The sequence below is a fragment of the Neopelma chrysocephalum genome, unplaced genomic scaffold, assembly GCF_003984885.1.
Source record: "Neopelma chrysocephalum unplaced genomic scaffold, ASM398488v2 Primary Assembly neopelma1_118, whole genome shotgun sequence".
NCBI classification, from domain to species: domain Eukaryota; kingdom Metazoa; phylum Chordata; class Aves; order Passeriformes; family Pipridae; genus Neopelma; species Neopelma chrysocephalum.
Window position 1 is genome coordinate 570770 of NW_020897780.1, and position 9817 is coordinate 580586.

A 9817-nucleotide genomic window follows, 5' to 3' on the forward strand; every position below is an offset into this window, starting at 1 on the left:
GAAAATATTTTTAAATGAGATTGCTTTTTCTTCCTCCCTTTCCCCTTCTCCCTTCCCGGGTCCTCCGCGCCAAAGTTGCGGCGATAAATCTCGGCGTGGCTTTAAAAATGTTTACGGCTCGAAACCGTTAATTCTGGGACCAAATCGCTGCTGTGTGGATCGTGTCCTCCAACACTATAAAGCATCCCCGTCCTCCCCCCCCCTTCGTGGAGATCCTCCGAGCACGCTGTGGAAAAAAAAAAGAGAAACATATTCTGAATCCTTAAGGATTTTCTGCCTTTCAGGAAAACGGCCTCATATTTTCCCTACTGTTTTATTGTTGTTAGTCTCGAACTAATTAACTGCGCGTATTTAATCTCTTAAACGACCGGCAGAATTTAACCAAAAGCCTTCAGGACGCTCGTATTTTTTTTAAATTGTGTTCAGAGTTCACCCCCGGCCGTGGCCAAACCGCCCACGGGTCAAAGCGAAGGGTTTCCGTCCCTAAGGCGACCCCCAAAACTGAGGAACAGACCCCCAGAACTGAGGAACAGACCCCCAGAACGGGGGAAACGACCCCAGAACGGGGGAAGCGACCCCAGAACGGGGGAAGTGCTTCCCTCGCCCGGGGTTGGGGTTCCACGGAGGGAAGGTGGAAGGAAACACCGGAGAGAGAGAGGGGGGGGGGGACGGCATCAAACCTCCAAAATCTCCGGGAATAACCCGGTGCCCCCCGCCCGAGGTGGGTCCGGTGGGTTATCGGGGGATGGAGAGACCCCCAAATCCCTGGAAATGATATCAGGGGATGGAGAGTCCCCCAAATCCCTGGAAATGTTAACGGGGGATGGATGGAGAGCCCCCCAAATCCCTGGAAATGTTCTCGGGGGATGGAGAGCCCCCCAAATCCCTGGAAACGTTATCGGGGGATGGAGAGTCCCCTAAATCCCTGGAAATGTTCTCGGGGGATGGAGAGCCCCCCAATCCCTGGAAATGCGCTGCTGGCTGGGGTGGGAGATAATCTCAGAGGAAATGCGGGGGCTTTTGTTCATCAGAGCCTTGTCTTGTCCCCACTTCCACCCCAGGGTCTCTCTCGAGGATGACTCCCCTTGTTCACGCTTTTCTGACCGAAGTTTCATACTTTTTTTTTGTTGTTTTGTTTTGTTTTTTTCCCTTTCTCCCCCCTCAGTCCTTCTCCTTCCTCCAAGTCCGCCGCCGCTGCCTCGAGTTTGCTGGACCGGCCATCCGAGGACTGGTGAGTTTTGCTGAATCTCCTGCCTGGTCCCTGTCTCTGCGTGTCTCTCCCTCCTCACCAGCCTTGGATAAACCGTTCCTTCTTTAAAAGTCCCACAACGTGACTTTTCTTTTTTTTTTTTTCTTTTTTTTCCCCCCTCCGCTCCACCAAACCCCCAGGATAAGCAAAAGCTGCCCTGGATCTCAGCTGAGTATTTTCCTTTTGCTACTGGCTTGTCTTTAAACTTCGTGATTTATGGCCGTAACTTTTGAGGGAGTGTTTTAGATGGAAGATATTTCCTGTACTCCCTTTGAAGGGAAATCCAGTCAGATTGCAACATTTGCTGCTGATTTCGTGACGAGTGCGAGGGAGTTACAGTCTAAAGAAAAATAAGCTGCAACCAAAGCAAAAAAAAAGGCAATACACTGGGAGCCTAAAATAACTACTTACAGGAGCTCAACATATAAACGTGCAACGACCTCCTGAACGGGGATTTTTTCAGCTGGTTAAGGTTAAAACAAAATTTTACACTTCAGAGGAGTTCCTTGCAGAATCCGAGGTACTTCTGGTTGTCCAAGTGCTCTAAATAAGTCAGTGGAGATCCATATTCAGAAATCTAGAGAGCACTTCAGCTCCAGAGAAGTCTTTAAATAGTCCACTACTGTTTTTCCTCTTCCCTTCCCTGGGATTTCAACGCCGGGGTTCCAAAATAGGGGCTGTCTTGTAGCAGAAGATTTATGTTGGAGCAGTTCATAAAAAAGCCAGATGAAGGGGGGACGAAAAATAATAAAATCGCAATAATGGTGTTCCCTGGTCGAAACCCTCCCATCTGGGATCTGAACGCTGCAGCCAGAACAATAGCTGGAAACACCGTAATCCTTGGGATAAGACTTTATCCATCACCTAGAAAACCTTGGCTGTCCAGCCCAGAGTGAGTCCTCTCAAAAAGTCAAATGTTTACTAGGACATCCTTCTTTTTCTTTGCAGAGTCCTCAGCCTAAAGGTGCACACACACATACAAAAAAAAAATTAAAAAAAAAAAAGAAGGAAAAAAAAGGGGATGGAACCCCCTGGACGGGTCGTACCTTCCCAGCAAAAGTCCAATGAGCCTTTGTGGTCCCTTCTTTTTTCTCGCTTTGCCAAACGTAAATTCCCCCCCACGTCAGCACTTTAAGGCGGCAAGAATTGAAGGAGGGGAGATAATCGCGACGCGAAACAAAAGTAGCACTTAAAAAAAAAAAAAAGAAGAAGAAGAAGTGCAGACACCTAAATTCCTCGCCCTGCCTTCCTCCCACTCGCCGGCCCCTCCTCGTCACACGGGCTTTCCCCCCCCCAAAAAAACCGCATCTTGGTGCTCTGGGCGGCCGCGTGGGAACGGGGGAGAGGCGGAAATAAATCTCCCGTGGCGACAGCGGCAGCGCCTCGCGCGGCAATCCCGGCCTTATTAATAACGGCAATAATAATCAGCTTTATTGGCCGACACCTCGCCGCCGAGGCCTCCCCCGAGGCCCATTTGCCTCCCCCTAAACCCCTCACCCGCTCCCCCCCCCCCGGCAGAGGCCCCAGAGGAGCCCCCGCGGCCGCCGGGACGCGCAAACTTTTCCGCCGAAGTTGCGCGGGAGTTGCGCCGACACCGGCCCGTCCTCCCCCCCATCTTCCCTCCCCCTCTGCCAACCCCGCGACCGGCGGCTCCCAGCCCCCCCAAAAAAAAGGGGTTTAGGATTTGGGGAGGGGGCCGCGAGGAGCCGAAGGGCCGGGGAAGGGGGGGGTGGGAGCGGCAGCTCTTGAAAGAGCCGCCGAGGGGAGGGAGGGGGGGCCGCTCGGACTCTGTGGCATTTGCATAAATTGACACCTAATTGTTAAACACGTGAATCAAAGGACAGCTTCGCTATCTTTCCGCCTAGGCCTCTGTCCACCCCGGCCGCAATTAGCATCATTTTTCACTAGTGACGCTGTTCGCGAGGCTCCTTTGGCTTTGCCCGGCAATCCGAACCGAATCTTTATTTTTAAATACCCCCCCTCCGCTTTATTCCGCCCCCCCCTCGCCCACCCCCGACTCCCCCGTAGCCGGGATTCTTTTCGTTATTATTTTAATCCCAGCCAAGCATCGCGTAGTTAAAAGGGGGGTGGTGGTGGGGGGGTGTTGTGTTCAGCTTTTCTTTCTTTCTTTTTTTTTTTCCCTCTCCCTTCTCCTTTCCCTTCTTCCCCTTTGCCGTGGTAAAGCAGAGGCCATTGTTATCAGTGAGCAGCGCGTACCAGTCCATAGGGCAACTCGAAATCTCAGGGTTTGTCCATTCAAAGCCCGCAGCTTTTCTGCACATCTTGGAAGCTGGAAAGCATCTTGATTTTTTTTTTTTTTCCCCTCCTCTCCCCCAAACGGAGACCGAGAGAGACAATTTGAGCCGCCGTAACCGAAAGCTCCACTGGCTGAGCCCCCTCCCCCTCTGTTTTGGCTTTTTTTTTTTTTTTAATACACATATCCATGCCTATGCCGGATTTTTTTTTTCCTCTCTCTCTCGCGTATATTCCTTTAACGCTTTTTTAAAGGAAAAAAGGGGGGGGGTCATTCCTTTGCTTATTGATTGCGTGGATGCTGGATGTGAAAATATATTATGTCTGCCTGGGCTTTGCTCGTCAGAGACTAAGGTAAGCCGGACTCAAATAGGCTATCACTTTGTGAATGGCGGAGTATATGTCCCAATGATTTATGACCATATGACTCCAATCTCGGTTCAAGAAGAGTTCACAAGCTTTAAGCTTCCCTTCCACGCAGAGACTCTTTTGCAGAGCCCTCATCCAGGGCCCTTTCCCCCCCCCTCCGCCGCCCCCCCCCCCGCTTTACAACTGGGGAGTTCTGCTTGGGGTGAAGCTCCGCCGGTGGGGGGAGGGAAGAGGGAAATTTTAGGAATGTCTCTCTTATTTTTCCGGCATATCCAGCGCCAGGCGGGTCGCTGCGATTTGAGCTCTTTCCGAGCGGGCCGACCTATTGTTAGAGGGGCGCGTTTAGAATATTTATTATTAATAATAATTTAAATTAAAAGCCGGGGCTATGCCTGGCTTCTCCGGCTCTGGGAAATGTACCTTAGGAGGGGGCGGGGGAGGGGAGAGACGCTGCTCTTCTTCACCAACACATTCACAGGTTGTGAATTTAGGATTTCCAACATGGAGGGGACGGCTTTCCAGCAGAATACCTCTGCATTAGCTTCCTTTTATCTTTTTCCCCCGGCCGCCTGATTTTTTTTTCCCCCCGAGCATCCTCCTCCCTGCGGCCCTTTCCCTCTCGCACCTTCCCCTGATATCTATTTGGTTTTTATATTTTTTTGGTATTTTTTTTTTAAATGCCTCTAAATCCTCGCACTCCAAAGTTGAGGGCAAAGAGTTTGTGGTTAAATGTTACCGCTCGCAAAGTGAAACTTGGAGCGTGGTGGAAGCAGCGGGCGCGGATCCTGCCCGGCTTTAATTGGAACGGGAGATCATCGAATATTTATTATTCCGCCCGAGATTTTTTTTTTTTAAGCAATTCCTTGGAGTAAATAATTAGGATTGCGGCCGTCCTGGGCGAAGATAAATGAGCGGCATTTGTGAGGCGCTGAGAGATGAGGTACAAAGCAAAGCCGTGGAAGCCACAAGCCAGGGAGCTTTTGGGCGAAGGGGGTCGTAAATTTATTTTATGGACATTAAAAAAAAAAGAAAACAACACAACAAAACCCCCAAAATCACCGCTGTTATTTTTAGCTGCTCTGGTTTGGGTTTGTTTTGTCGTTTTGTTTTGCGAGGTTGTTGTTTTTTTTTCAAAGAAACCTTCGCCAGACAGGAAGGCCTTGGAGAAATTCCCACCTCTGCCCTCGCAGATATTTTCAGCAAACCTATTCATAATCAAGGCGCTGCCGTTCGTTAATTAATTCACGGCTCCTCGGCTCGGGCGGCGGGATCTACTTTTTTTAATAAGACATATTTATCATGGCGAGGAAACCGAAGGAGAACAACTCCCCGCAAGGATCTCGTCCTCCCTGTAGACAATGATGCATCTCCGTGGAAGAGACAACGCGGATCTGGGAATGCAGCAAGGATTTAATCAGTGTGAAAAAGCCGAGCAGTCCCTTCGTGGACACGTTGTCTGAGGCTGTGGTAGAAGTAAACGGAGGTTTCATGTGACGTGACATAAGAACGCAGCAGTCAGGGAAGAGGGGAAAAAAAAAAGGACGTTATTTATTGTCGAGCCGTGGCTTCTGTTAAACCCCGGTACTTAGAAATATCGCATTAGGCTTTATCTCCGCGGAGTTTATTTTATTTTATTTTCCCGAATGAAAGAGCCCAGATAAAATTAAATATACAAGAGATACGATTAAATATACAGTGGATATCAATTTGCCAAACAAAATGCACGGTGGCTCCTCGCAAACTCTTGGCTGCAGAGAGGAGTCTCACTGCCTTTTTAAAATCTGTGTGCTGCTGGATTGAGCCTCACCCATCAGATTCTTTTCAGGTCGAGATAGTTTTACTGGTTTTGAGGGTATTTCTGCTCTGTCTTTATGGTAGAGAAAGTTTATGCTTTGAGGAAAGAAAAAAAAGAGAAGGAAAGAGATAAAAGAACCATAAAAAAGGTCAGAGAGAGAAGGGGAAAAAAGGAAGGTTTCGTTTTGTAATTTTAGGCTTTGGAATGGGGGTTTTTGGACTTTTTTAGAGCTTGGGTTGAGGGAGGGAGGAACGATGAAAAATCAAAGGGGGAGAAAGTTAAGAACAAATGGCCTGGTGACGTGTTTGTTTTCCAAAGGGGGGAAAAAAATAACAACAGCAACTGAACTGGTTTTGGAATCAACATCTTGCCAACGGTAGCTCCAGATTCAGGACTGAGGAGCACAAAGCCACGCAGGCAGGGAAGGGGTTTGTTTTCTAAATACAACCTGTGCTTCCAGAGGGGGAGAGAAGGAGAGAGAGAGAGACACTCAGGAGCAGGCCAAAGGCAGCACATTCTTGAATTGGTGCCCCTGCTTAAATCTGCTGAAAATATTTGCTCTGAATTCCAGAGACATTGTGAGTTCCTGTGTAAACAGCAAAGGGAGCCAACTGTGCCAGGACATGGTTACCTGGAGAAAACATATTGGCTGTTTGCTGTTTGCAGCTTCAAAACAAACAGACCAGGCAGAGGCCCCGGAATAAACCCACCAGACTTTTAATTTTGGAAGGTACAACCAACGTCTTGCCCGTTGTTCTGTGTGTGAATGGCTGATTTGAATAGGTCAGGGCTAAGAAAGCAAGACTTTCATTCCTTTCATGCTTGTGGTCAGCAAATTCTCCCTTCTGGATGCCAAAATTTGGGTTATTTTTCGTGTTAGGTGGACGTGGGTGTGAATGTGTGCACGTGACACACACCTCCATGGATATACCCACATATTTAATGGGGAATATGTGCAGATATATATAATTGTGTGGTGTATAGAGAAATACAGGAGGAAATGGATGTGTGCAGATGAAACCACGTGCACTTTTGGAGCACATTGCACATCCCACCTGGGGAAAAAAAAAACAAGACAAAAAAAGGTGCAACCAACAGGCAACCAAACCAACCAGGAAAACTGTCCCCCCCCCAAAAAAAATCAGCTCAACTTTTGCACTGTAACATTTGTTGGAGCCTCCTCAGGCTGCACACAGGACGAAATCTGCTCCAAGCATCTGTTCCTCCTGTTCTGCGGGACCCTATTCATGTCATGGGCCTTTCAGGCCCCAAGATGGATTCATAGGCCGGGTACTATTATTGTGTGTTTTCTCCTAACCTTTCAGGTCAGCTTCCAATAGACAGCTGGAAACGGCCTGTCACGTGGCCTCGGGGTGCCAATGTTCTGCCATAGGGGTGTCAAGACCCTGGTAGCCGGAAAAATCGTTTTGGGGAGCCCCAGAGATGCAGAAGACCACGTACTACGAGGGCTCCACGCTCTTCGGGGGCTACTCCTCCTACGGGAGCGCCAACGGCTTCGGCTACGAGGGTCCCCAGCAGCCCTTCCAGGCGGCCTCTCACGTGGAGAGCGACTTCCAGAGGTCTGCCTGCTCCCTCCAGTCTCTTGGCAACACGACCAAGAGTAAAGAGCTCAACGGGAGCTGCATGAGGCCCAGTTTGCCCCAGGAGCACCACCCGCCCCCGCCCGTGTCGCCGCCCCCCAACCCCAACGGCGCCGGCGGCAACAGCAATAACCAGCCCGGGGGAGGCAAAAACACCCCCGGCAAAGCCAACCTGGGCGCCAACGCCAGTCTCACCAAGCAGATCTTCCCCTGGATGAAGGAGTCGAGGCAAAACTCCAAGCAGAAAAACAGCTCCCCCAGCGCAGGTACTCAGTCGGGCTCTCGTGGCCGCCTGTGTCCCGCTTGCCCCCGGATGAGGTGGGGAAGCCACCTGGTCAGGGGGGGCCGGTTTGGAGGGAGGGGAGGATGCAGAGAGGATCCAGAGAGGATCCTGGCGCTGGGCACGAGCCCATCTTGCAGCTCTGGCCGTGCACACTTGGTTTATTTCTGACACAACCGCGGGGAGCCGCGGCCAGGTGGTTGTTCACAGGTGACGTCCCACCGTGCAGACACAGAAACATGGAAACCTGCACCCAACTGCTCAGCCTGGGGCTGCTAAAGCTGTTTGTTCTCTTCCCACCTCCCCTGCCTCCAGACATGGCAGTAAACACGGGGTATGTGTGCACACAGAGAGCATATGCACCAACATATGCACCTCCTTGCACAGAGACACACCAAAGACTGACACCAGCCAAAAAAAGAATAAAATCACGTTGGGAATATCCCTGTTTTGACAAATATATTCGTGTAAACTTTGTGGCACACACACTTCATCCTACATTAATATAATTTAGCTGTTTCTCTCACAAAAAGGTAGGTACAAATGTGACCTGGCCTTGAACGACATGCATGGAAATATTTGTGTTGCACTAATATGAGACACACAAATATTTATGTTGCACAAATATGAGACACACAAGATGTGTGTGTGTGTTTGTGTGTGTGCATTCACACCCCAGCAAACCAAACCAAACACCTCCCAGTCCTGCCCCGTGTTAGCATTAATTGGCTTTGCAGCTCCTGCCCCCCCTGCCAAATATTATTTTCTCGAAATTATCCGCTGGAAATAATCGACTCCTAAATAAATGGCCCTGGAATCCTCTTCTACATGACATGATCAAATTTTCATAAACCAGGGGCAGCTTTGGAGAACAGAACTCTTAATAAATGACATGATTATGGAGTGCAGGCTAATACAGAGGGGTGAGGGAAGGGGGAGGGGGGGGTCGAACTCTGGCGCCCGTTCCAGGATTTATTAAGAAGCGATGCTTTCAATTTCTGCGTGTAAGTAATTATCTTTTATTTCATTCTGGGGGCCCCGGCAGAGACCTGCGGCGGCGAGAAAAGCCCTCCGGGCTCCTCGGCCTCCAAGAGGGCCCGCACGGCCTACACCAGCGCCCAGCTGGTGGAGCTGGAGAAGGAATTCCACTTCAACCGCTACCTGTGCCGGCCCCGGCGCGTGGAGATGGCCAACCTGCTCAACCTCAGCGAGAGGCAGATCAAGATCTGGTTCCAGAACAGGAGGATGAAGTACAAGAAAGACCAGAAGTCCAAAGGCATGGGGTCCTCCTCGGGAGGGCCTTCCCCCACGGGCAGCCCTCCCCAGCCCATGCAATCCTCGGCCGGCTTCATCAACGCCTTGCACGCCATGGGCGGCGGCTACGACGCGCCCTCGCCGCCCTCCTTCAACAAACCCCACCAAAATGCCTACGCCGTGTCCAGTAACTACCAAAACCCCATCAAAGGCTGCCCCTCCCAACAGAAATACGCCAACACCGCCCCCGAGTACGACCCGCACGTCTTACCGGGCAACGGGGTGGCCTACGGGACTCCCAGCATGCAGGGCAGCCCCGTCTACGTGGGAGGGAACTATGTGGATTCTATGCCCGCCTCGGGCCAGTCCCTCTACGGCCTCAATCACCTGCCGCACCACCAGGCCGCCAGCATGGACTACAACGGGCCCCCACAGATGCCCCCGGGCCAGCACCACGGACCCTGCGAGGGCCACCCCACCTACACAGACCTTTCCAGCCACCACGCTTCTTCTCAGGGCAGAATCCAAGAGGCGCCCAAGCTCACCCACCTGTGATAGGGAGCCGGGGGTGGAGCGGATGGGACCCCTCCGTGGGGCAGGGGAGAGGGGGAGAGGGGCAGGCTCGGCTTCAGGAACATTTGTGTTGAGCTGGTTTCCTTTCTTTCCTTGGCAGGGATGTTTCCACCGGGTTGTTGTGTTCACTGTTCATATTTCTGGGATTTGTCAGGTGCCCTCTCAGTGTTCACTGCCTAAAGCAGCTCTCTCTCTCTCTCTCTCTCTCTGAAGAGATATACCTCCTGTGTTTCAACACAAATGCTTCTGAAATGGGTTTGGGGTGGTTTTGTGGCAGATTGGAAGCAGTGACACCCCTGAGCTCCAACCCCAGCACAGATCACCACTGACAGTTCTTGGACAACTGGAGAGGAGAAGAGTCAACCAGCCAAACCTTCAGAGTTGGTGTCTCTGCATCCACACAGCCGTGCACACAGTTAGAAGAGATTCACAAGGGAACTTCC

The 9817-nt window shown here is 51.0% G+C and overlaps 1 protein-coding gene across 2 annotated transcripts; it reads left to right on the forward strand.

Moving 5' to 3' along the window:
- Positions 1-1196: 1196 nt before the first annotated feature.
- On the forward strand, positions 1197-9409 carry HOXB3 (homeobox B3). Of its 2 annotated transcripts, none has more exons than XM_027697109.1 (3): positions 1197-1231; positions 6992-7533; positions 8593-9409. In XM_027697109.1, the coding sequence occupies exons 2-3, from the start codon at positions 7110-7112 to the stop codon at positions 9354-9356; spliced, it is 1188 nt and encodes a 395-aa protein (XP_027552910.1). In that variant the 5' UTR covers positions 1197-1231; positions 6992-7109; the 3' UTR covers positions 9357-9409. The 2 variants fall into 2 exon arrangements, with proteins under 2 accessions (XP_027552910.1, XP_027552911.1); XM_027697110.1 differs by lacking the exon at positions 1197-1231 and adding an exon at positions 3811-3856.
- The last annotated feature ends 408 nt before the right edge of the window (positions 9410-9817 follow it).